This window comes from Guyanagaster necrorhizus (assembly GCF_019112545.1).
Source record: "Guyanagaster necrorhizus MCA 3950 unplaced genomic scaffold BT62scaffold_30, whole genome shotgun sequence".
Lineage (NCBI taxonomy): Eukaryota > Fungi > Basidiomycota > Agaricomycetes > Agaricales > Physalacriaceae > Guyanagaster > Guyanagaster necrorhizus.
Genome location: NW_025064909.1, coordinates 318,013 through 345,576, shown reverse-complemented (window position 1 = coordinate 345,576; position 27,564 = coordinate 318,013). Strand labels below are relative to the sequence as shown.

At 39.5% G+C, this 27,564-nt stretch overlaps 2 protein-coding genes across 2 annotated transcripts; one reads left to right on the top strand and one right to left on the bottom strand.

The window, feature by feature from the left end:
- Positions 1 to 100: 100 nt before the first annotated feature.
- BT62DRAFT_973855 (HAD-like protein) lies at positions 101 to 1,697 on the bottom strand (the record flags this gene model as incomplete). Its single annotated transcript, XM_043189134.1, has 4 exons — positions 101 to 616; positions 670 to 836; positions 864 to 889; positions 976 to 1,697. The coding sequence occupies 4 exons, from the start codon at positions 1,695 to 1,697 to the stop codon at positions 101 to 103; spliced, it is 1,431 nt and encodes a 476-aa protein (XP_043035823.1).
- Positions 1,698 to 4,441: 2,744 nt separating this feature from the next.
- On the top strand, positions 4,442 to 5,448 carry BT62DRAFT_982538 (uncharacterized protein; the record flags this gene model as incomplete). Its single annotated transcript, XM_043189693.1, has 3 exons — positions 4,442 to 4,617; positions 4,714 to 4,783; positions 5,005 to 5,448. 3 exons carry the CDS (start codon positions 4,442 to 4,444, stop codon positions 5,446 to 5,448), a joined length of 690 nt encoding a protein of 229 aa, XP_043035822.1.
- Between the last annotated feature and the right edge of the window lie 22,116 nt (positions 5,449 to 27,564).

Genomic DNA, 27,564 nt, shown 5'->3' with positions numbered 1-27,564 from the left:
ATGGGATGCCCGATGCAGGATTGTAATGGTATGAGATCAATAAGCTACAACATAATCAACAATACTTACTACTGCTATCTAAAGGCTCGCTCGTGTTGTCTCATAGTGAGGAACTAGCAAAGTTACTACGCTGGATAGCATGAATAGCCATTACCGTTGTCAGACCTCGATTCCGAATACTCAGACCCGAAGACCCATATTTGTATATCAAACCGGTATCCCATCCTCCATCTTCACGCTGGAGTCCTCGAAGAGTCTGGAGGTCGATGTCATTTTTCACATCTGTAAAGTTGCACACAATTAGACGCATTGCCAAGGCAAGTCCGTCTCCTTCCGTCCCAATCCGCTCCATAACTCTCTCTTTCAGGAGTGGATAGAAACGACTATGGGTGACTGGGTTATCACAGCCGCCGATAAATCGATAGAGGAAGAAGAGGAAGCTCTCTGCTGTCTCGTAATACCGTGATCCTTGGAGGTAAGCACGATGGAGAAGAACCTGGTACACCCATTCCAATGTCTGGTTCATCTCATTTCCTCGACCATAGGAATAGAAGAGGCTGAGAACATTGACACAGACGACAGGATCGATTCGTGGCCGGGTGTGGTCAAAGTACGTCTAACCAGACAAGTTAGGATTCACCCGTGGATTCAAGGTGGAGAAAGATTCACCTGTACGATCCCGTCTTCGTTTACATACATCAGCATCTCATCCATCGTAGATGCTGCCACTTCCTCTTTCGCTCGAATCACCGTGAGGCCAAGTGAGGTCGTATCCAAATCACAAGGAAACTCGGTCGTTGTAAGTTTGCCGTTCCCTTTGATCATTATCAGCTCAGCTGACCACGGTGAACCATCAGTTCAACTTGCCGGGAAAGAAGTTCCATTTTCCCTCCTTTGGTGCATCCAAATCAACCAAAGTCCTATCACTTTATCAGCGCCTGATCTGGAAGATGACGGCCAGCAATATTAACTCACCGATCATTAGTCATATCAAGAATGAGCAGCTGAGCGAAGTTCTCTTGGATGGCTAGTCCAGCGCATTCGGAGGTAAGACATCCTGCATTCTTTTTCAAGTATTCTTGACCTCTGAGTACCGGATTTCCTAACAGATTGAGCAACGACTGCTTCAGCTCCGTGAAGTCGCGGTACACGAGACCATACAGTCCTTGTGAACGTGCAGAGAGCACATTCTCGAGTTTGTCGTCTATGAAAATGGTTCGAGAGGGATCGAGGTTCGCTTGAGAAAGCGTATAGCGGTAGAAACCGAGATCGGGTTTACGTCTACCGGCTGCAAAAGATGTAAAAATGCCGTCGAAGAATGACCAATCCATATCCGCCGAAATGTTTCGGAGCGCGTCATAGTCTGGCTGTGAAATGTTGGACATGGCAAAGATGTGCAATGCTCCGCGATTTTTATCTTTGAGTTCCTGGAAGAAGTTCGCCAGATTCCTGTCCCATTTCAAGGAGGCGCAGGAGTCTTCGACTACTCTGTGGATGTCGGCTGGATTGAGGGAGAGTTCGTGTCCGAGACGGTCGTAGCATGTCTCCTGGGAAATGCGGCCTTTCTCGTACTCAAACCATGTCGCAGAGGAGAAGATTTCGCGCAGGGTTTTGGGTGGAATAGTGTTGCTCGTTGGAGGAGACCATGAGAAAAGGACGTCTCCCAAGTCGCAGATAATGCTATCGTATCGTGCCATCGATACTCTGTGGTTTGCAATTCCAGAGCGAAGCCGATCGATGCTTTTATCTTGTCTGTAAGGAGAATTCATTTCCGAGCCTCCGATGTTAGTGCAATTTAGGTTCATTTTCATTGCTGTGGTGCTAGACACTGATCGTGCATTACAGCGCCTTTGACTCGTGAAAACAACTGAATGTACATCAGGCCCACAGGAACCACACCCTTTGCCATAACGCACAAAGGAAAGGAGAAAGAGTTGTCAGGCCAACCATACTCCGAGAACTCGGGTTTTGATGCCCTGAACCAGTATGGTATGGCACCTGGTAAAACGATTTTCTTGGACTTGGCCACGTCTTGTTTCCCTTACGGTCTTTTAGGAGGCCGGCACGAGTTGTATCATATCCCCCCGCGCCTCCAGTCACAGCCCTTGCACCTCTATCTCCGAACAATTCCGGCTTCTCGTCCGCTGAGACCACGCTGTCCGTACCGACGACGATTAACAGATCAGCTCCTCTAACGCACGTCCTACTCGTTCTCCGTGGACGGCGTGAATCACACAATGATTGAGCAGAACTTAGTGGCAGAATTGGCCCAACGTCGTCGTATGCCCGAGGTTGTTTGGTGATATCTACGAACAGCACTTTCTTCAAGACCATCATCACCGCATTCGCCGCAGTAGCCACGACGATAACTCACGACCATGGTCGCGTTGGCGTTTTAGTGCGAGTGAGCTATTGGTACCTTCGGCAGGTCGTCGGATATGGTATAAGCACCCACACAAAGCTTCCCTCAGATATATGATTTAATTATATTATTTCATTTCATTCTCCTAGTCTTTTCAGGTCGCGACACTGCGATTTCTTGAGGCTCACATCACAATCCCTGTACCTCGCGTGTTCTTTTATGACAACGATACGGATAATGCAGTCGGTAGCGCTTGGATGGCTATGGAATACGTTAATGTGATGCCTTCCTGACGTCCCATAATTCACCCATGTTGTTCAGATTAAAGGCGTACCGGCTAATTGGATGTAGCAAGAATTGAGTGCCAACCAACAACATCAGCTATACACCGCCATCGCTGATGTTTACTCGGAGCTGATGACCATACGGCTTCCACAGATTGCCGCTTCCAGGACTTACATGGACAGTTCTTTGTAGGGCCTATGACAATGCAATTCGGCGAAAACGGGCAGGGACCATCAGACCCGCACTGTTGTGGTCTGTTTCTCTCCGTATCCGAGTGGCTCATCGCTGCGGCTTCTGGATATCTCAAATTCTCCCCTTGTGTTGTTGCAGTATATGTCGTTGCTGATGTAGATGATTGTGCAAGGTCGTGAGTCACTTGTGGTTTGGCTGGGTGTGGGGGAAATTTGGGTTGTAGTTTGATACCAGATGTATCTACAGTCGACTCTCTTATAACCCATACCTCCAATAACCCATACTCCCCCATACCCCATAGATTTTTGTATCCACTGACCTCATTTGCAGGGAAATTGATGTCATAAACCCATACCCCATACCCCATAGCTTTTTCTGAGAAGCCCCTCTCTGGTACCCCATAGATACTTAGTCATTGTACTGACAGTAGCATCTAGTGATGTCAATTTAAGAGAGCCAGATGGTTGCTATGTCAGGGCTGTTGTCAAAGAAATGTAAAAACTCTTGTGTGCCATTATCAACTACTTCTACTGCCTTTTCTGTTGCACTAGAAGTCCTAGTATGACATTTCCAACTATTCATGAATTGAAAAAAACCCTCCAAACCTGCAAAGATAATACTGAGGCAAAATGAGCAAGTATTCTTGCTAGGCTCACTGAAAAGGGATCAGTCTCAGTGGAAGGAGTGTGGTTGGATGAAGCAGGGAATTTTGTTGATGAGGACATCATCATTGAGAAGCTCAAGTCAGCATCAGATTTTAAAGCTGCATTCAAGAATTTCAATATGAGCCAGAGACATGCATATGACTGACTTGAGAGTCAAATCAAAAAATTTAATAAGCTATCTCTGAAGAAAAAAGGTAAGTCATGCTCTAACTGTTGAACAGCATGTATTGATTCTTTATCATGCAGCATCAGAAAGGGATGTGGAGCATTGCAGTGATGGTGGGAAAGCACAAGCCAAAAAAAGAAAAGGAGCATCTACTGCAACTAGTGGACAGCATAGCAAGCTTGCAACAGTGCAGCAGCACATTGAGGTCCTTGATTAGTATCATGCCAATGAAAGAAATCAATCCAAGATGGCAAGACATTTCAATGCCAAATATCTGCATCCTAAAATCAAACAGCTGCTTGTCAGTGCATAGATGAAGGCAGAAGACAAGTGGAGGGAGGAGCACAAAAATAGTGGGGTAAATAACCACCAAGTAAAGTGCATGCATCAAACTCAGCACCCAGAGATAACTGAGATGATGGATTTATAGATCACAAAAGCAATAGCAGATGGTATCTTGCTGAATGGTGAAGTCTTGTGCTAAAAGTGGACAGTGTTTGCAGATTTGAAGGGGGTACCAGAGGATGAGAGACTAGGCTTGAGCTCTGGATAGCTGTTAAAATTCAAGAAGTGAAACAATTTAAAGGAATTCAAGTGACATGGCAAAGCTGGATCTGCTGATCTCACCAAGGTGAATGAAGAATGAGAGTGCATCAAGGGAATCCTAGCTAAATATAAGCTCTGTGATATTTATAACATAGATGAAACAGGCTTGTTCTATGGGTAAGTACACTGGCTTTGCAAAAATATCTGACTGAAACAAAACACAGTATGCCTTCTGACTATAGTCTTGCTGACAAAAAGCATTCCAATGTTAAGGGAAGCAAAGTTTGCTTGATATATGCATTCACTATAAATGCCAATGGCTCTGACAAGAAAGAGCCTTTCATCATTGGAAAAGCCTATAAATCTCATCCTTTTCAAAAGAAGTCAGACATGCAGCTGGAGTTCTACTACTGTAATAATGCAAAAGTCTAGATGATGACAGCTCTCTATAAGGAATGGATATTGTGATGGGATGCAGAGCTGCAGATGAAGAAAAGAAATATCTTGCTGTTACAAGACAATTTCTCAGCACATATTATTCCTGAAGATGATCTGCAGTGCATAACAGTCAAGAATTTCAAGCTTAATATGACCTCACATATCCAGCCACTTGATACTGACATCATTCACTGCTTTAAGGCCTATTACTGATTGAGCTACATCTGACAGGCTATTGATCACTGATAGTGATATCTCTCCTGCTGGAATCTAATCAACTTGAGGCTATGTGGCTTGCTGATACTGCATGGAAATCAGTGGATGCTTCCACAATAAAGCACTGTTAGCAGAAAGCTGGAATCTTATCTGATACTCCTCTTGCTCCTGTTGTGTCAGTATCAATTCTCATTGCTTTGCTTGTTCAGGATTCTATCACAGATATAGAGAAGCAGCTGAAGGAATCACTTGATGATCTCCAAGGCACAGATGTATTGCAATGCCATAACTATATGGATATTGAATCCTTGCTGAATCTGGAGATAGAGAATGTGGATGTGAAAGAGACAATGGACAAAGATATCTTTGATGCAGTGATGGCATCACAGAGTGCAGAAGAAGGCATGGATGAGAATGGACTTGAAGGTGATGATGACGGTGATGATGATTCAGTGTTGAAACCTTGTCCTAAGTGCCATGAGGCTCATCAAGCTGTCAAAACTCTTCAAAAATACATTGAGATCATGAATGATCTATTTGCTCAGAACTTGAAAAGCATCTTGGCTTTGTTTGGATAAAAAACAAGGCTTGATGAGGCTAATTCACTTTAGGATAGCCAGATTATGAGCTACTTCACTTCTAAATTACAAGTATGTTATATTATAGGCCTATTAACAAAATACAAGCCTCTATAAGGGCCTTGAAGTTAATCTACAACATCCTCTCTCCAACTCCATAGTCTCTCATAACCCATAGCTCTGAGAGTCCACTGAACACTATAAATTATTAGAGAGTTGACTGTAGAAAGAAATTGAGTATATAGTGTGTAAACCACTTGTTGGACTTGGTTGTTAAGGCTTGTGGCTCACTCAATGATTTAGTGCTTAGTAGAGAAGGGAGAGATGCAGTTAAATCAAATTTTCTGAAACAGATACAGACAAGAGAGTGAGAGATTGCTGTACACATGCTTATACATCACTAGAGCCTATACATTTTGGCTTCATGTATATACTAGTATTCTAAAACAAAAATATCAAAAGAAAGAAAATATTCTAGCTTATTCACCTCAGCTTCAAGCAAAACTAAACCACTCAGAATATATGCAACTATAGTAATGCTCCTCTGCTTAGCATACAAATAGTGGTTCAAGCTATTGTATCTCAATCTCTAGCATATTCTAAGGAAATGTCATCTGCTGTAGGCATTGGTCTTCATATCAGATAGAGTAGGGAGAAGAATTATGTTGAAATAAACTGGAGAGGAATTCAGTGAATTAGAAAGCAAAAACAAACTGGTATATGCATTAAACACCTAGATGACTCATACCAATCCTCCTGCCAATGCTTGAAACAGCTCTGTTGTCAGGAAGATGAGCTATCTCAATATTGGTGTTGAGATCTTGAAGGTATAAGCCTTGAGGCTATAAGGACTGAATGCATGCTTTTTGGTCTATGAGAAATGCTGCATCATACTTAGAAGGAATAGAAACCTGTAAGAAAGAATTAGAGGAAAAGCAGTAGAGATAGTGGTAAAAGAGAAAAGAAAGATGTGGCAAACTGAAAAAGGAAGTATAAGTCAGCTGATCTAAGACATTGAGTTTATATGTCAGGCAACTTGTACTACTATAGCATTTCTCATACTGAATAGAAACAGAACAGGATGAAGTCAGTCATTAATAAAATTAGTGGATCAGATCTCATGAGATGATATTACTCTATTCATTCTTGACCATGTCAACTTCTTCATGCAGAACATCTTTGTCTATAGAGATAATTCTACCCAGATCTCTGCAATTATTGACTGAGAGGATGCAAGGTTTGTCTCAATGCAAGCTGAAAACTCTATAGTTCATTGGCCAATAGGCATTTCAGTGGAGGAGAGTGATTATTTTTTGCAGGTTATTTCAGAATGGATCTTAGAAAATATACTACAGTGGAAAGATGCATTCAATCATAGTACAGATGATCTAAGGAGTCTGGATGACAGAGCTCTATATAGCATGCAAACAGGCAAAGGCAAGGTTGATTGGACAAAACCACCTTATTATTATCTGTCAGAAAATATATTTTTTAAAATCCAAGAGTCTTTTATTAGCACTGCCTGATGCCTTCCAGGAGCTAGTTCAGAACTGCTACAAGTAAACATGTATATGGTGGAGCAAAAAAAGTTGAGATCTGAATCTCTTTGTTTATATGCAATAACACTCAGAGATCATTCATGATCATAATTAAACCTCTTTCATTTTTTATGATACAGCATCAGAGGCAAACTAAATTATAGAATACAAGACTGGTACACTCTATTTCAAATAATGTGGTGTCTTAGAACCTCCAACACCCTTCTATTACTTTATATATTAGTTTTCAATTAGCTAATATCTACACATTGATTAATACTTTTATATAAGAATATTTTGTGTTTTGAAATAATTTATTAAAAACTTTTAAAAGCAATATTAGCTGATGAAGTCTAGTTTATTGACACACTAAGGAATATATATATACCTCTATCTACTACTAGCTCTATTTTGTCTTGCTTGCCTGTTATGCTGGATGTTATAACTGTAGTTATATTAGCTTATATCTAATAGAATTAGTTGCATATTAAGAGAGAATGTTGTTGGAGTTAATGAGGTAGGAGTGTGGTGACACACCCTCTCCATGTTCAGGCATGTAAAATTGCAAAAATTGAGAATACATAGACTGCATTTCAGTCCAGTAAGCATGTAACTGAGAATAGGATAAGAGTGCACTGAAACCTAGCCATCATAAGGCTAAACTGAAGTAACTGTGAGCAGAGTGCATGGCCTAGTAGCAGACTAATACCAGAGGGGTTAGACTGCATGTGAGATCCCAGTGCTTGGCCCTAAATGTGCCAATACCATTATAAGGGGACATGCTAAAAATAAAAAGAATATGATTGAAATATGATTAGCAATTCTGATCACATTGATCAAGGATGCACAGCCATTAATGCACTGATGGGACATGCTTTAGAACAGAGAACTGAGACCCAAAGAAAGGTATCTGAATAACAGGGTGTTGAACAGAGAAATGAAATGATGGCAACAAAGGAATAGATAGAGAAATACTACTCTCAGGAATGAATAGTACACATACTGCTCAGAAACTTGCATGCATACCTATGGTATCTTAATATGCATAACACAGCAAGAGACTCCACATCATACCAAGATATGACACATATCTATTGGGTTGGTTAATTGATGCATGTCAGGCCAGAAGTGGTGTATTTTGTGAGCCAGATAGAATATTGAGATACTGGAAAAGAGAACATAACTATTGTGGCTGACTCTAGACATGGAAGATAATCTCAGGGGTCTGAAACAGTTTACTACTGTCAGAGATGTATCACCAGGGAAATAAGAAAGTGAGCAGACCTGGCTAGGCCAGCTAGCTGATGTCAGCTAGTGAGAAAACAGCAGACAGTTCTGGTCTGAAAGAGAATAAGTGTGGCAACTGTGATATGTGTGTGAATAATATCTGTGGAATCTAGCACAGAGTCTCATGCTTTAAAGATACCATAGTAGGATTGTATTAGTAAGTACTACAGTAGAGTATTTAAATACCACATTGTATAGGTAGAATACAAGTTTTCAACCTCCACAGTTGCAGTGTATTGGAAACAGAAAGCCTTGCACTCTGGCTCTGGGTTTGTGTTTGTAACTTCAGGTGAGAGAATAAACTTATTATTGAATATCACTGAGAGAGATCTGAGAACTGAGCAAGGCATTGAAGCTTGCAAAGGACTTGAACCCAGTTTGATAAGAGGTTTTGGATTGCACTCTAATCTGAGAATAAGAGAGCGGTGTCTGAAGGACATCATCTTGAGTTTTTGAGGTATTTGTGACATATGGTGCTACAAGTGACAGAGGTTCAAACCCTTTGGCTTGATTAGTGTGTGCTTTTTGTGTTATTTCTGCAGATTGGCAGAAGTTCAAACCCTTTGGTCTGTTGGAAAGTGTTTTATTGTGTTTTGTATCTCTGAATCACATAGGTTTGAATCCTGTGGGTCTATGATCGGTTTGGAAACTTGTGAACAAAGATCTATGCTCTTTAGCACTTGTAAATGTGTTTGTGATTGGTTTCTGCTTAAAGTGTGAAGCTTTGAGTTGTGTATTATATGTGTTAGAGATTTTAAGTTGATCTGAGCTGTGCTTAGAACCTTTTGAGAGTTTTGTGGGAGTGTTTTGACATATTGTATTAAGCTGCAGTACCCTTTGTCTTGAGGCCCAGCAACATCTATTGCTATCTCTTGTTTTGATAAAATGAAAAGCTTTGAGATTTAGAGAGATCTAGGACAGTTGTACATGCACTATCACTGTTCACATGCTGTAGATTTATAGAAAAAGATAATTATATTTGTTGAATTACTACTTTTATCATATTATAATCCCTCCACAAACTAAGAGTTTTATGTGTGTATTGATGTGAGTGTGGTCAGTGGATAGCACTCTGCTGTTTCCATTTTCACCTTGTGCACACTCAGATCCTCTTCAGCAGATGTGATGAATGAGGAAAAAAGTTTTGGAAGAGAACAGATGCTAGAATAAAATGTTATTAGATCCAAGCTGCATATGACTAGATTCACATGATAAACTGATGTCACTTTGCACTTCAAGTGGAATGTCAGAGTTCACTGATTGTGATTTCTTGGTCTAGTGCATCAAGGCTAAAGGGTTTGGCTCAAGAGAGATGGTGTAGAATAAACTTTAGCTTGAAGCTGAGTTTCTCCAGCAAAGCAAGTGACCTTAAATACTGTACAAGTTGTGCTAATAATACTCCTACTTGTTGTGTGTTTCTGAGTCCATTATGCCCATTGTACTAGGGTGCCATTACCATACATAAAAGGCTCATTGTGCATTGTTGACAGCATTGTCATGTTGAAAGACAATGACAGACTTGGCCAGTTGTGATGACTAAGCTTTGTCTCACAGTCTTAAGTGCTTGTTTTAGCACTCTGACTAAGCATGAATAGGGGTTAATAAGACAAGAGAAAAAAGGAAAAATCATAACATTACCCCCTTCTTAAGACCATCATCCCAATAGCTTAATTTAGGGATAATTCATAGTCTTGTATGGCATTGTCTGCATTCATCTGCTTTTCATTCATCCACTGGTTAGATTCTGGTCTATATTCCTTCCAACTGATCAGGTAATTGACCATCATTGTCATTCTACTCCTTTTTGCTTTTACTTTTTGTAGTTTGTAATGCAATATTTGATTGATTTTATAGTGTTCTTCATCGTCGATGAGGTTGAGGGGTGGTGGCAGTGGTTGTTCCTGGTTTGGAAAGGCAGGGGTGATGTATGGTGTCAATAGTGTCATGTTAAAAACATTGTGAATCTTCTAAGTCACTGGCAGACATAGTTTGTATGCACTAGCCCCAATCTTGGAGATTATAGTGATGTGCTTAGTAATGGCTAAGTGACTAAGAGAGGTGAATGAGGAATGAACTCTCAAACACCAACATCTAACCACTCAATACACAATCACCAAATACAGTTGAGGTCAGTTGTTTTGAGTACAATAGAAGCACTCTTTCAGTCTTAAGTAAAATCAAAGAAACAGTCAATAAAGACAGTTATTCAACTCCATCTTGCTTTCAAAGATGCAATACTCATGAGAGTAGTTTATAGCAATATTTAAGTATAATTAGGACTTAGAATGAATGCTAAATTGCACTCCAAATCAACTTAGAATATTCTAAAACTCAAATACTAAGTCTATCAAGCACTTAGACTTGACTAGCTGCACTCTTGGCTGGCTAGTGGTCCTCAAAACCGAAGAACTTGTACTCTGATGCTGAAACCCTTATAGTTTGGAATCCAAATTAATCCAAAACCCAAAATACAGTTATTATTCCAATCCAATCCTCTCTAAGTGACAAAGCAACTTAAATAAATCACTAAGTCAAAGCAGAACTCAAAATCCTTTGTCCCAGGGACTAGCTACAGTGGGCTAGAAGGTCTGAATGTGGGGGTGGGTCACTTGCTTGCTATTTCCCCCCCATTCCCTTCTTTTATACACCAACAACAGGTACAGAATCTATAAATAAAGCATTCAAAATAATATTTCTCCTGTTTAAAGCAGAATCATGCTATTATTCTGGAATGGCAGCACTCCTGGACTCCCCTAGGCTTGCCCAGACCCACCTGGCCACCACACAGCTTTATTTTAAGCCTACAGTGCCTGTAGGTATCTAACTTCTTTCTGTCTACTCAAAGTTTTAATCCTCTGAGTTATTCTTAGTAGCTCAATTGATCAGGCCTGGTCAACCAGTCCTATCCACTCTATTCCTCTCAATTCTAAGTCCCTTAGGTCACCTGATATCTAGAAAATTTGGACTTAGGCATTTGAGTCAAAACTCACAGTGCTAGCCACAGATCATTGGGTCTCTCTTCTCACTGCTCCTGGATGATGTTATCTCTACTCAATACTCTATAACTGGCTATGGTATTATACCTCTAGCTGTCTTAGAATATACTTGTCTTAGTGGCATGTAGAATTGGCCCCATTTGAGATACCATTTCTAAGTCCAACTTGGACTTAGTATTTTCCAAGGTGTGGTGCTGAACTTTTCTAAGCTCAAACCTGACTTAGGATTTTTATCCTTAGGCCATGTTATTTTTACAAAGTCCAATTTGGACTTAGTATTGGTGACTAGCATGACTATCAGCTTGGAGCTTCAGCTATAGTCCTCTACTGGCTAATGATCCTCAGTTACTAGCATATTCTAGTGTGTTATGCAGAATTTGCAAATTATAGGGCTAGACATGTAGCCTGCATATCATTGGAGGGCCTCATCATAATTGAAGGGGATGTTAAGATCCCAAGTGAGGAATAACTGGTGGATGATTTCATTTCTGTTTTCTCAGATTTGTCACTCATTATTGAACCAGTCCAAGGGTGTCCTCTCCAGCCTACTGCTGATTCCAACTGAGTGGTGGTTTGAGGGGACAGAGCTGTGAGACTGGCTGCAAGGTGTGAGACACTAGGGTTCTGCAGCCATCTGAGTGAGACTGAGGGAATCTTGGGCATGGTTATCAATTCCAGGGGTTCAAGGAGGGCTGAGATGATCGGGGGAGGGAGACTGCTGAAAGAAGTCCACCAGGAGGTTCTCATCCTTGTGGTTGGGGATGAGGGTTCACTGCTAAGGGTTTCTGAATCCTATAAAACAAGTGTTGCTGTTTTGGCTAGTTGGTCAGGAGGGGTATTGGTGTCTTTCTTCTTCTTAATTGCATCTCTGATGTGAGCTGCTAGGCCCAGCTTCTGGTAAGGGGCTGATTGGAGGCTGATAGGATGTTTGTCAGAATTCAGAGATGTCATGGAGGAGTAGGTCTGGGGTCATATTGTGGAGGATCTGGCAGATGTGTTGGAATTTGTTGTAATATTGGATAGTCCAAGTGGTAATCGAGTGACATTCTCTGCACAGCTGGATGATCACAAGTAAGTCTAAGAGTGTTCTGATAATAGAAGATAGGAGTTTGAAGAACTCTTGATTGAAGTTTGGATCTGATAGAGTGACTGAGGGCATTCAGTTTCCTCCACACTATAGTGCATGAGAAAAGAGAAGAGGAAGCTTCAAGCTAATTGTTAGACCTAAGCTGCATGTGACTAGATTCACATGATAAACTGATGTCACTTTGCACTTTGAGTGGAATGTTAGAGTTCACTGATTGTGATTTCTTAGTCTAGTGCATCAAGGCTAAAGGGTTTGGCTCAAGAGAGATAATATAGAATAAACTTTAGCTCGAAGCTGAGTTTCTTCAGCAAAGCAAGTGACCTTAAATACTGTACAGATTATGCTAATAATACTCCTACTTATTGTGTGTTTCTGAGTCCATTATGCCTATTGTACTAGGGCATCATTACCATACATAAAAGGCTCATTGTGCATTGTTGACAGCATTGTCGTGTTGAAAGACAATGACAGACTTGGCCAGTTGTGATGACTAAGCTTTGTCTCACAGTCTTAAGTGCTTGTTTTAGCACTCTGACTAAGCATGAATAGGGGTTAATAAGACAAGAGAAAAAAGAAAAAATTGTAACAAATGTTATAACATTAATCTCAGCATTATAGTTGAAAGCTATGTTATTTACCTAGGATAAAATATCATAACATTACTATATAGGTGATAAGTAAATATAGTCAAGGATAGATATATATAGAAGGTACTCACATCTCAGTGTTATAGTTAAAAGCTGAGATATGCAGAATAGTGTGATATGCCAAAAAAAAAGGAATATCAAATAGATAAGCAAACATGTGTATATCATACTATTCCTATGTTTAACACTTCCTCTCAAAATATAAATAGTTTGCTTATATGATGCTCAGTGCCTCCACAAAATTCTTGAATTTTAGATGAGCCAACAGTTTCATGAGGATGTCAGCAACCATGTTATCAGTTGAGCACTACATCAGTCTGATGTGGTCTTGCTTGATGGTTTGCCAAATAAAATAGTACTGAACTCCAATATGTTTTGTTTGTTCATGGAATACTGAATCCTTGGCAATAGAAAGTGCATTTTGACTATCAGAGAAGAGGATGGTAGGATTTGTTGAGTAAATAGAAGAGTTTGCAACAAAGATAGAGAGCTCTGAGAGGAGTTTGTAAAGCCATATCATGTTTTTCGATGCTGGTGTGAGTCCAATGTATTCTGATTCACCGGTGGAGACAGTAACAATTGGTTGCTTTCTCAATGTCCACATAACAGCATCTTGATCTATGAATAGAACAAATCCAGATATAGACTTTCACCCAGGCTAGTTGGTGTATGCTATATCATGATAGCTCTTAGGACTGATACCAGGACCACTGATTATGAGCCATTGATTGCATGTACCCTTGAAGTAATGGAAGACTTGAAATCCTGCTTTTAAGTGAGTTGAATGTGGGTCTTCCATGAATTGTGATAATGCTGATACCAGATAGCTGATTTCAGGGTGAGATCCAACTGTGACATACATGAGGGACCCTAGCAGCTCATGATAGAGTGCTTTTTCATGTGGTGTAACAGATTCTATGGATATGGAGGGTAAATCTGGGTTTAGATCAAGATTTGCTTCTATTAGTGTTGCAAATGGTGCCATGTTCTGCACTCTGAATTGTTTTGCAATCTGATCAATGTAGGCTGGCTGTCCAATGCTGATGGTGCACTTTTCTCAGTTCTGAGTGATATGCATCCCCAAGAGCCAATGTATGGGTCTGAGATCAACTAGCTCAAAATGTGAGCCTATTTCTCATTTGAATCAGTCTGATTCATTTTGGGAGTCTGTGATGATAGTGAAATCATCTGTGGCAACTGCAACAATGGTATATTTGGTCTCTGATTCAATCTGGTAGAAAAAAGCCTCATCTGCATTGCTGATAGTGAATCTTAGAGAGATTATCATTGCCTTCAGGGTCTGATACCATTTATGTCCTGCTTGTTTTGTGCTATATAGATATTTGCACAGCTTAGCATAAATATTCTGGCCTTTGAGGTGTTTTGAGATTGTAAAGAATTCTTTATATCTGTTTGAGAACTTGATATAGATTTCCTCAGTGATATCAGCATGCAGATATGCATTTTTGATATTGGCTTGGTCTTTAATTGCATTTTGAGAGGTGGCTATAGAGAGTAGGATGTGGAGAGTGGAAAGATGGACAACTGGAGCATAGATGTTGAAGTAGTCAATGCCTTAGATCTGAGAGAATCCTTGAGCTACAAAATGAGATTTAGCCTTTTCAGGCTCACCAGTTTTGTTTTATTTGATCCAGTAGACAAACCTTGTACCTATAATATTTGCATCTGTGGAAATATCTTCTCTTTTCATCACCTCTCATACTTTCTTCTTCTCACACTGCCTTATCTCTGCAAGCATTGACTTGCACCATTTCCTTTCATCAGGATCACTCAGTGCTTTCTTCATAGTTACTGGTTTGACATCCACTATCATAGCATAGTTGACTGGTGAGTAGCTGTCTAGTTCATCATCATCATCTGATTCTGACTCATCTTCAAGTGCTGTTGCTGCAATTCCAGCTGTGGTGGAATGTTTGCACAAGTTTGGGAGTGTGAGTTGACCAGGTTTTAGGGCTGCAGATCGCTTAGAGTGGCTGGCTTGAGGGATAGAATCAGATTCTATATTTGTGAGTGAAGATTCAGGATGCTCTGGATGAGTTTCTGTGAGTGGTTCATCTGTTAGATTTTTGAAGGGTTTAGAAGCAGTTGATGACTTTGAGACAATAGGATTGGTATCTTCATCCTCCCCCTTGACTATAAATGATTGTGGAGTTAGATCATTCTTGCTGAAGTATACATCATGTTCGATACTGACTTTTCACTTTTTGAGCCAGTAAACTCTCCAGCCTCTGGCTTCAGTATCAATATCCACAAAGTGAGTTTCAATAGCATGCTCCTCAAGCTTCTCTGATGCTTTTACTCAGATCCAGCATTGGCATCCCCAAGGGTGAAGACCTGAGATGTTAGGCTTCCTGCCAGTTGCCATTTTGAATGGGGTTTTCCCTGATAGTATCACTTTTGTTGAGGTGTGATTGTAGATCCATTTGGCATGCTGATGAGCTTCAGCTCAGAGGTATTTTGGTAACCCTGAACTGATTAAGAAAGCTCTAGTTGTGTCTATCAGATAGCCATTTGAACATTCAGCAATCCCATTTGACTGTGAGAAATCATGTACATTAAGGTATCAAACAGTCCCCTTCAATTTGAGATGCTGACCAAACTCTTTGCTAGTGAATTCTCCCCCTTGATTCATACCAAGGATCTTGATGACCTTTATGCCTTGCTGAATCTTGATCTATATCTCATAATGTTTATATGACTCAAAGGTATCTGATTTCTTTGATAAGTATTCAGATTTTGATTCATGGGTGTGTAGGTCATGAAATGTGCAGGCATAGTGAGCTCCCTCTAGTGATGCCACAGACATTGGGCCCATCAGATTTCTGACAATCTTGTTACTGCTATTTTTGACATATTCATATCGGTCTTATTTTGAGAATAGCTTGTGCTTTGCTTTGGCCTTCACACAGATCTTGCAAAATTCTGGTTTGGAGTTAAGATCAAGCTTGATTTCTTTGATATAGCCATTGACATATATGCAGTGAAGAGCAGTGTGACTTTGGTGAACACAAATATTATGTAGCTCAGTGATGTTCACCTTGAGCTTACCTGCCTCTATAGCAATGCCTGATTTGGCTGCCATAGTTTGCTGTGCATTTGAGATTGAGATTATGTGTAATTCACCAGCTTTGGGGATTTTTGCAATGATCTTAGTGTCTGGCCATGATGTGGTCAGAGAGTTTGATATGGATGGAAAATCCAGCATGACTGACTTGTGAGAGTGATATAAGGGTGTAGGCTATTTTCAGTGCATGATATGCATTTTGAAAACTCACAATAGTGGGTTTCTGTCCCTTTTCTATAAGAAGTGGTAGTCAAAGATTTTCTTTTCCTATTGCATAGAAAACTTGGCCATTTACAGCTTTGATGGGCTTCAGTTTAGTTTTGATATAGTTTTTAAACCTCTGATGTTCAGATGAGTATATTTTCGATGCTCCACAATCTGCTAATGCTATAATGTTCTCCCTTTTTGCTGCATAGGCATCACCCTCAGCTCTATAATCAGATGTGTATATCAATGCCATATTCTTGTGATCATTGTCATCAGCTATAATAGTGATAACATGTTCATCATCACTTTCATCAATAGCTGCAGATGCTGACTCTTTTATCTTTTTCTTCTCCTTAGTCTTGTTCTTTTTTGAAGCTGAGCCTTGTTCTGTCTTTCCACCACCTTTGCACCAATAATCTGCAATGAGGTGGCCAGTTCTACCATATGCTGAGTTTGTGCATTTGAGATGAGATCAATCAGGTCTTTTTTTCAACTTCTCTCCAGAGCTCTGGCCCTTCTCTTTGCTCTGCCATTGAGCAGACATTGCTACATTTTCAGCAGTAGCCTTTGATGCAATCTCCTCATCCCATTCTTCATGCAGAGCTGCAATTAGGATGTCTGATGTTAGAGTCTTTTCAGTAAACTTTCTGGCAGCAGAGAGGATGTGACAGATATGATCATAGAAAGGTGAAAGTGATTTTTGGATTATCACAGTGCACTGATTGTCTTCAATCTTTAGACCCATCCCTTCAATTTGTTCATGGAGGACTTTCATTTTGGCAAGATGTTCATGCATATTGCCTTCATCAGGGCATGTCATATTTCCAAGCTGAGTAAGGAGGTGCTCTCACATGAGATCACTCTTGCCAGTCATGACAGTGATGAGCTTCTTCCAGACAAGGGCAGCTGTTGCCTCATCTTTGATCTCATTGAAGGTAGAGTTGGAAATGGTTTTGTAAATGATATTATGTATCTTTGCCTCTTTCTGCTCATATTCCTTCAGCTTATTCTCCAGCTTATCTAGGTCATTATCTGAGAGTGGATGTGAAAATGTAGTATCAGAAGACCAGTAGAAGTTTCTCTTGTGCTTGACAGGGTGCAGGGGTATGTGAGCTGTTTCTTGGAGGTGCTGGCCAAGGCTCTTATCTAGGAACTTGATGGTGAGCTTCTTTGAAAATGCTATCCAGTTTGATCCATCATCCACAAGCTTTGTCATGCTAACTAGCTTTATTTCAGTTGTTGTGGACATGCTGGTAGTGGGGCCCATAATCTATTGGAGTTAATGAGGTAGAAGCACAGATATGGTGAACAAGAAAAAAAGTTTTGGAAGAGAATAGACATTAGGATAAAATATCATAACATTAATTTCAGTGTTATAGTTGAAAGCTGAGATGTGCAGAATGATGTGACATGCCAAAAAAGAAAAGAATATCAAATAGGCAAGCAAGTATATGCATATCATACTATTCCTATGTTTAATAAATGTTTTTTTCAAAGAAAGAATAGTCATAGATAAGTGTGATCTTAAATGAGATGAGTGTATCACTCATTGTGAGCATAGAGTTTAATTAAGAATAATACTTTATTTATATCAAATATTCTTTGTAAAATAAAGCTTTAAATGAATAGAATCATATTATAGTCTGTCAGCATCTGGATGAAAACTAACAGCCATAAAATCTAATCAGACTATTTTCTGAATATATTCATAGTCTCAAAGTGTACAGAAATAGATGGAATGTAAACAATTGAACTCATTGACATTAAGCACAAAGAATGCTACTCTTGATATCATTTCTTACTTATTTAGGTAATAGCCTGACTAAGCTCATCATTGAGCTTAAATATGAATATCAAGTTTTAATACATAGAAGATTCTGAACACATTGTGATGTAGTGGACTTGAGATGATGATTATAGGAGTAAAAGTGAGACTTAGAGCTTTTATCTATTGTCAAGTATTAATCACAAAGAAACCTTGATATTGCTTCTATCTATTTAGGTAATGGCTTGACTAAGCTCATCATTGAGCTTAATGATCTGTTTTGTTATCATATTTGAAATTCACCATTAAGCTATTGTTTCAAAATAGAAATGGACTTCTAACTATTACAGAATTAATTACATGTGTTCTATAGATACTGGCAAAGTCAGCACTAGTATTAGCTTTTTAAGCTGAAATTTTTTTTTTTCATATTTGTTTAGGACTATAGAGATCTGTACTCTATGTGTGTTGTATGTCTCTATTAATTGATGTTACAGAGCATCATAATCATGCTTGTAATACTCACTTTTTGTATATGATATTCTTTTAGCCACTACTTCTCTGTTGTTATGATTCTTTCTACTTTTATTCTCTTTTCTATAAATTAACTCCTATTTATGCTTAGTCAGAGCATCAAGCCAGCACTTAGGACCATGGGAGAAGCTTAGTCATCACAAGGCAAGCCAATCCATCATTATCCTCCAATGTAGTGATCAGCCCTTGATGACACACAATCAATCTTTTGTGTACAGTAGTAATGCTCAAGAACAATGAGCACCAGGATCTAAAAATGTACAATAGGCAGTCATATATTTATCTTCATTATGTATACTATATAAGGAGGCTCACTCTCACTAGTAATCTCTAGCTTTGAGCTAAAGTTTATCTTCACACTATTCTACTCTTGAGCCAATCATAAGGCCTTGTAGCATATTGATTAATATTCACATTAGTGAACTCTGCCATTTCACTCAAAGTGCAAAGTGACAACAGTTTATCACATGTTTATAGTCATATGCAGCTTGAATCTAACATCTGTCAGAGCTTGAAGAATAAGGCTGATATTATCTTGAGTGTCTGTAAAATAATCTTCATCTGATTACTACTTTAGATAAGATGTTCAACAAAAAATGAACTGCTTCAATCATTGATGGTTTATACACATTTGTATCAGAATCTTAAAAAGACTTCCATAAAGTCAATGGATTTTGATAATCCTAATTAAGATAGTTAATTTCTGATTTTTAAAAATAAAACAAAAGTCACTTGTTTTATAAAAAAGCAATAATGAAAATTAAATTTGCTTTATCTATCACAGACATTGTCTCTAGAGTCATATAATCTTATATACAGTTGACTATCTCAAAATGCATGATACTGAAATGCATAAATCTGACTTTGCATACAGATTGGGCTGGAATGCAGTCAGAGAGCAGAGAAATAGACTAGAAATGCATTGTCAGATCCAAAATTGTAGTAAGCTGATATGACATTATGCATGTATTAGAACAATAAAGAATATAATTTGTTTGTATGGACTATAACAAACACAAAAAAAATTATTATAAAGTAGCTCAGCCTATATCTCTATAAACATGCCTTCTAAACTAACATGAAAACTATGTGCTAAACCTGAGAATCTATATGAGCACACAAAACAGAAGTGTCAGGTGACAACCAAATAATTACAAATATAATGCACTGCAACAGCTGGAGTCTAACATTAACTGAAGATAAAGCAGAAGGATGAGAGTAATGATGTTTTGGGATGATGATAAGGAGAGGGAGGTATAGGAGTTGATAGAGTACAACTGCCAGTATTGATACTAAAGTGGTAGTCACATTAAGAGTTTAGGAGTTTGATTGGTATATTGACCTTAACTCAAAACTGAGACATATCCCTGTATACTACTGACTTATATACTGTATAGAAAAGTCTTGGTGATCAGGCACAAAGCCTGTATCTCAGTGCCTCAAATCCAGCTAAGACAGCTGAGTATTATTGGTCTCTGATCAAACTACAAGCTAAGGCAGCTTCTGATCAAGCTATAAGCTGAGGCAGCCAGACATGATTTAGAGGCTAAAATTATGACAAAAAGAAGAAAGTCTCAATGTACACATTAGCTTAGCCTCTAAAGCAGACCTCCCATCCAGACCTCACAACAGGAGACTGGCTTGTAGTATTCAAACATGTTAATGACCATTCTTCCCATTGATATGCTGACATTGTGGCACATTTTGCAAATTGAAAGAAAGATACACTGCTCTTTACACAACCAACTCTTTCATGGAAACTAGCATCTTATATAAAAATTGAACAGCATGCAAATAAGAACTCTAATGCACTATCATCTAAAAAGTCTTGCATTGTTATCTGACCTGATATAGAATGTGCTGTTGTATCTTGATATTAGAACATGCAGCTCTGAGGTGAGACTGTAACTGGTGCAATGCTGATAGAGAAGTGAAATCAGATTAAAAATCTGATGGATGTTCCAAAGAATCAGTGTTTGAAAGGAGAGGAATGATTGAGATCATTCTGCAAAGTATGATAGATTCAGAAGATTCAGTAGTATGGAGAAGCAGGCTCAGTGGATATGATGGCAGTGAAAAAAGAACATATATATCTTCACAGCATTATAGTGAAATATGCAATGCAGGACAGATAAAACATTGATGAATCTGATCTTGTCATCTTTGCTATCTCAGATCATACCTTAGCATCTGGTCCTATGAGTGGATGGAAGTGGGACAAGTTCTGTATTACCATGTGTTTTGCTGTGAATGCAGATAGAAGTGAGCAGATGCCAGTTGTTTTCATTGGAAAGTTAAAGCAGCTATAGTGTTTCAAGAAAAAGAGCTTGACAGCAATAGGATTCTATTATTGAAACAACAAGAAGACCTAGGTGATGAGCAAACTATTTATGAAGTGGATGAAGATATTTGATTTAAAGATAAAGAGAGAGATGTGGCAGGTTCTGCTGACCTTAGACAACTTTTGAGAATATTCTATCACTTATACATCTCATAACACAAAGCTGGAGTTCTTCAAGCTCAATATAACTTCATATGTCCAGCCACTAGATGCTGGTATTGTTGTGGGATGACACAAGTATCTGATGTCAACCTTATATAAGCATAGACAGTTTTGTCCTGAGTCGATGGTCAATTGCCTTTAAGCAATTGACCATTGTACTCAGTCTGGCCTATTATCCACTGTGTAAAAGTAACCTGCCTGCAACAGATTATAGGCCCCACACTTTAAGGCCTATTTCAAGTTTTTTTCTTCACATCCTGCTTGTGCCCTGCTATCTCTCCATCAGTCATTTCACTACTGAAACGATATCACCACATACATTATGCCATCTTTCAACACAATCAAAAAAGGCTTTGACAATCTAAATGCCTCCAACTATGGTGAGTGGGAAGAAAACATGTCAGCTCTACTCAAAACTCGCTGTGAGTACCTTATCACCGTTGGCTATAACCCTGAACCAGAGTTTGCAGACCCTGAGAAGCCAACATACCAGGAGAGGAAGGACTGAAAGGACTGGAAGAAAACTCAGGTATCAGCTGCTGGCACAATCTACCTCTGCCTTGATGAATCCCAGAAGGCTCATGTCAAGGGCTGTCTTGACAATCCAGAGAGGATGTGGGACATATTAAAGACACACCATCAGCAAAGAAAACCAGCAACTCGATTTGTAGCCTATGACAGCTTCTTCAATCTTAAGAAGGAGACAAAAGAATCACTTCCAGACCTTGCCAGTCAGCACACTCAAATCATGAGTCATATCTGTGCTCTGCATCCTGCTCATTTTGGCATCCAGCAGTTAGAAGAAGAGCTTCTCATTATAGCCCTGATTTGTGCACTCCCTCAGCCTGAATTTGGAAACTTCATCACATCACTATTCCTTCTCTCTGATAAACTCACTCTTGAAGGACTCCACACTGCATTTTACAATGAAGAAAACAATCAGAAGCTGCATGCTGGTGATCCAGCAGTCTCTGTCACTCTCAAAGCCACACCTTTTCATTCAGCCACAAATCAGGCTACCAATGCTGCTGCAAAATGTGGATGGTGCCTTTGTGAGAATCATGCAGAAGAAGAATGTATAACCAAGAAGTTTTCACTTAAATGAGACTGTGAATGTGCTGCTGACTGTGCTGCTGGGAAGCATCATCACAAGGGGGCTGGAAAGAAGGACTCGGAAGCTGCTAACTCTGCCAAGATGAAGGAGAAGACTGCTAGCCAAGCAAGTACTGATTTATCATCACTTGCTGTGCCTCATTGGAATACTGATGCAGGTGCTTCTTATCATATGACCCCTCACCGACAATGGTTCTGACTCTATACTCCACATGTTGTTCCCATTTGTCTTGCAGACAATTCAGTCATTTATTCAGCAGGGATTGAGTCAGTAGTATTGGAGCCAGAGATTCAGAGGGAGAAAGGCTCAGTGATGGAACTTCTTGATACATTACATGTACCAGCATTGAAAAGTAATCTCTTATCACCCTATCATCTTACATGGGAAAAGGGATTTAGGATCTCAATCGCTGGATCAGATGTCACTTTCAGCCAGAGTGAAAAGATCTGATTCACAGCAACTGTAAACAAGAGTAATATTGGCTATATCAATGCTACCACATATTCATTCTCAAAATTGACCACTATCATTGCAAACTCAAGCTCTACAAGTATCTGCCAGATAGACAACACACTTTGGCACAGACATTGCTGTCATTGAAACATGGACACTATATGGCACATGCATACAAAGCAGCTAGTAACTGGAATGAAGTGAGAGTCAGATCCCCCAACTGATCCTATCTGCATACCATGCCTTGTTGGTAAACAGCATCATCACAATGTTTCTTGTGGCCCCTCAGAGTGGAAGAAACACCTTCTTGAGCAAGTATACAGTGATATCAAAGGTCTAATGCCTGTTGCAACTCCAGAGGGCTATCGCTACTGGATAACATTCATCTGCAGTGCATCTGACACTTGGGCTGTCACACCTCTGAAGTATAAAAGTGATGCCTTTAATGCCTTCAAGCAGTTCAAAGCATATGCAGAGAATATCCACCCAGGACTCAAAATCATTGAGTTTCAGGAAGATAAAGGCAGTGAATATATGGGAAAGGAGTTTGTCGACTTCTGTGCTGAGCATGAGATCAAAAGGCAATATACTGAACCCGATGAACTATACCAGAATGGCACAGCAGAACGAGCCAACCGCACAATTGCAGAGGCCATCACTGCCATGCTAAATGAGTCACATCTCCCACCATCATTTTAAAACCTCACTCTCCAAGTATTCATTCATGTCTGAAATCACATTTCCACAGATCCTCTTTCAAACACCACACTCTTCATAGAATGGGATCCAAATCACCAAAAACCAGATATATCCCACTTTCATGTGTTTGGATGTCTTGCATATATGCTAGTATGAAAAAAGGGATGTCAAGCATTAGAGTCACACACCCAAAAATATATCTTTGTTGAATAACCAGAGGGAGTAAAAGGCTGGCTATTCTGGAATCCTTCTACACAGTGGTTCATCACCTCCAGCCATGCTGTATTCGATGAGTGTGTATTTTCTAGAAATCACAAAAATATTATAAATCCTCTTGGTGATGATACATCTCTCACAAACAGATATAACAGCACAGATACTGCTATATCTGATGCAGTGATGCCTCATCAAGGGGGAGAGAACATACCTACTGATAAGCTATCTCCACCATCTGAGCAACTCCCATCATCATCATCATCACCATCTTTGCCAGCTCTATCCACTCTATCAAATATGCAAACACTTCCAGAATCACCTTTTACTCCACTATCAAGTCTTCTGATATCTCCTACACTCTCTTTACCACTTTTACATCCTTGGGCATGCTTCGAGCCACAATATGACTCTAAAGGTCTTATAATCTCATCTCCAAACACTGGACATAGTTTTCACTGTAAACATTCTGGCACCAATGCGATAAACTCATCAGACTCAGATGAACCCCTTTCTGATCCCATTAATGAAACTACTGCTGAGCCAAAGCTTACTGAGACAGATGTTGTTGCAGGAATGACCTTTGTATTGCATGATGATGATTATATCACATATACAGAAGCTCTTGAGCTTGCATTTCAGACAGCAGTAGAGATGGCAAACCAAGCATCTGCACCCAATGATGAACCAAAGACACTTGCAGAGGTGATGACTCAGCCAGAAGAGGAAAGTGAAAAATGGTATGAGGCAGCTCAGCAGGAATTGAATGCACTGCAGAAGAGTGGCACCTTTGAGCTTGTGAAGCTCCCTCCAGGGTGAAAGGCTATAAGTGGAAAATGGGTCTTCAAAGTGAAGTGTAACTGATGGATCCATTGAATGCTACAAGACATGCTATGTCACAAAAGAGTACTCACAGTGGCCAGGTTTTGACTACACTGAAACCTTCTCTTCTACTCCAAAATAGGCAGCTATCTGAACAGTCCTCACTCTTGCTGCACTTGAGGACCTAGAGCTCTGGAGTGTGGACATCTCATCAGTGTTTCTGAATGATGATCTAAAAGAGGAGGTATACCTTCAACAACCAGAGGGATTCGAGACAAAGGACAAGAGCTGGGTGCTTCATCTCTTCAAGTCCATCTATGGACTGAAGCAGGCTGGATATGAATGGCACAAAAAGCTCCACAGTGCTATGACCAAGATGGGCTTTAACAGAGTATGCTGTGAACACAGCATATGAGTGTACAAGGGAGATGATGCTCAGATTATTGTTCCAGTGTTTGTCAACAATGTAACAATTGCTGCAAAGTCCATAGAGTCTGCACAACATGTTGTCAATGATCTCAAGAAGCACTTCAAACTTCATGATCTAGGTCCAACTTCATTCCTCTTCAGTGTCAAAATATACAGAGACCATGTAAACTGAACACTCACACTCTCTCAACCACAGTACATCCAAAAAATCCTAAAATGTACCAGAATGTCTGACTGTAACAGTGTCAGTACTCCTCTTGATCCACACACTAAGCTATCCAGCTCAATGTCCCCTGCTACTCCAGAGGAATGGGAAACCATGTGGCACATCCCATATCTCTAGATCCTTGGCTCTGTAGCTTATCTGGCCATCGCCACTCATCCTGACATAGTCTTTGCAATCAGTGTCCTATCACATTTCAGCAAAAACCCTGGATTGAGGCATTGGGAGGCCCTGAAATGCCTCCTCAGATACATAAAGGGAACAATCAACCTAAAATTGACATATTCACCTGATGCTACAAACTCAGACCTGTTCAAAACATACACAGATGCAGATCATGGTGGAAACCCAGACAATGGGTGCTCGACCTCAGGATATGTTATCAAGATGGGCACAGGTGCAGTCAGCTGGATGAGTCAGCTACAATCTATAGTAACCTTATCGACCACAGAGGCTGAATATGTGGCTGCCATCTCTGCTGGACAGGAAATTCTGTGGCTGCAAAACCCATTCACAGAATTTGGCTTCCATCATCTGTCGCCATCACCACTGCTGATCGACAACCAGTCTGCTCTCTCTGTTGCTCACAATTCTGATCATCACAGTCATGTCAAACATCTTGACCTCCACTTCTACTGGTTACAAGACAAGGTTGAGTGGGGGCACATACATGTTGAATATCTTCACACAGAAGACATGCATGCTGACATCTTCACAAAGGCCTTAGGGAAGGAGAAGATGACTCACATGATCAGGCTGTTGGGTCTTGAACTCTGAGAAGTATTGTGTCAAGGGAGAGTGTTGCAGGATGACACAAGTATCTGATGTCAACCTTATATAAACATAGACAGTTTTGTCCTGAGTTGATAGTCAATTGCCTTTAAGCAATTGACTGTTGTACTCAGGTAAGTAGTAGTCATACGTATCTCTGCCTTTAAGCAATTGACCATCGTACTCAGTCTGGCCTATTATCCACTGCATAAAAGTAATCTGCCTGCAACAGGTATTATCTGCTGCTTCAAGACATATTATTGGAATGTCATGTGTATCTGTACACTTGATCTTGATAATCTTGGAGAGCCTGAAATCTTCAAGCTTAATCTCTTTGAAGCTATGACTATTGCTTGTAATGCTTGGGCAAATGTCAGCAGTGAAACAATAGCAAACTGCTGAAAACACACTGGTATAATGTCTGATGATGCACCTAAATCACAGTCCACTACACTATCCAATGATTTTCAAGACACCTTACTCCTCAATTCTGCATGGAACTTTGTTTGTGACTTTGCTTCAACAGACAAATACACACTTCTAAGGATCAAACAGATATTGCAGAATCTGCTTAGGAACCAATATGCTGATACTAACTGGTGTCCTGCTCTTATAGCTGTTATGAATGCAGAGAACAATATTGGTAAAACACTGGAGGCAGTCAATCAGTTGACTTTTTCATCACAGTCAAAAATGAACATATCCCCCACTCAAATTGTCTCTATTCAATAGCTTTAGACAGCAGAGATAATGTTGAAGGACCATCTTGTTGAATTAAAACAATAAAATTGCATGTTTGGTTTTATTCCAACTATTGAAGAGATGGTTAACTCTATTGCAGAAGAGTATATTGAAGATCTTGAGGTGATGTCAACAGATAAGGAGATTATTACTGCTGTCAAGCATGATATTGCCATAGAAAATAGGGAAGCAACCATTATTAACAATGATGAAGAGGAAAAGGAGAGTGAGAAAGAGCAGACCTTGATAACTACAAGAGAAGGGTTTGAGCTTATTTGAAAGCTGGAGGTATTTTGTGTTTCACAAGATGATCAGAGTGGATTAGTACCACAGCTGAGAAAGTTGAGAGAAGCATTATTCAAGGAGATGCATGAAAAGCTGACCCAAAAACTACTGACAGCATTTTGGAGCAACAATGATAATGTTATCATATAAGTCACATATCACAACACATGCTATTTTGGTTCTGCATAAATCTATAAATGGATATAGTTTTGGTGTCTTTTGACTATATACATTACAAGATAGTTAATCATAGTAAAAATGAATATATATAAATCCTAAATATTGATATAACTAGTGTATATCTAGAGTATATCAGTCTTATATTTTACACTAAATTATCCAATATGCCAGTGAGCAAAGTTCACCAGTTAGACTTTAGTGAACCAATATCAAGGTTCTTTAGAGTGTATTCAATTCAATCACTAGTTTCTTTTGATCAAACATAACAGCAATCTAATAACTGTGTCTTATAGGCAATATAACAATGATGATGTCAAATGAACTTCAGCCTCAACCAGAAGATGAAACAGCTATATATACTGAAGGTTCTATTATCTCATTTTACATCTGATCTATTCTTGCTTTTTGAGCTTTGTTTTATATGACTTTTGACAATCAAAAAAAAGACTACCTGTTTTCTGCTTGTATTCAGAGAATGAGAACTTAGCATATGATGATCATTGCTGGCATCATATTTAATGTCTGTTATATGCTTCT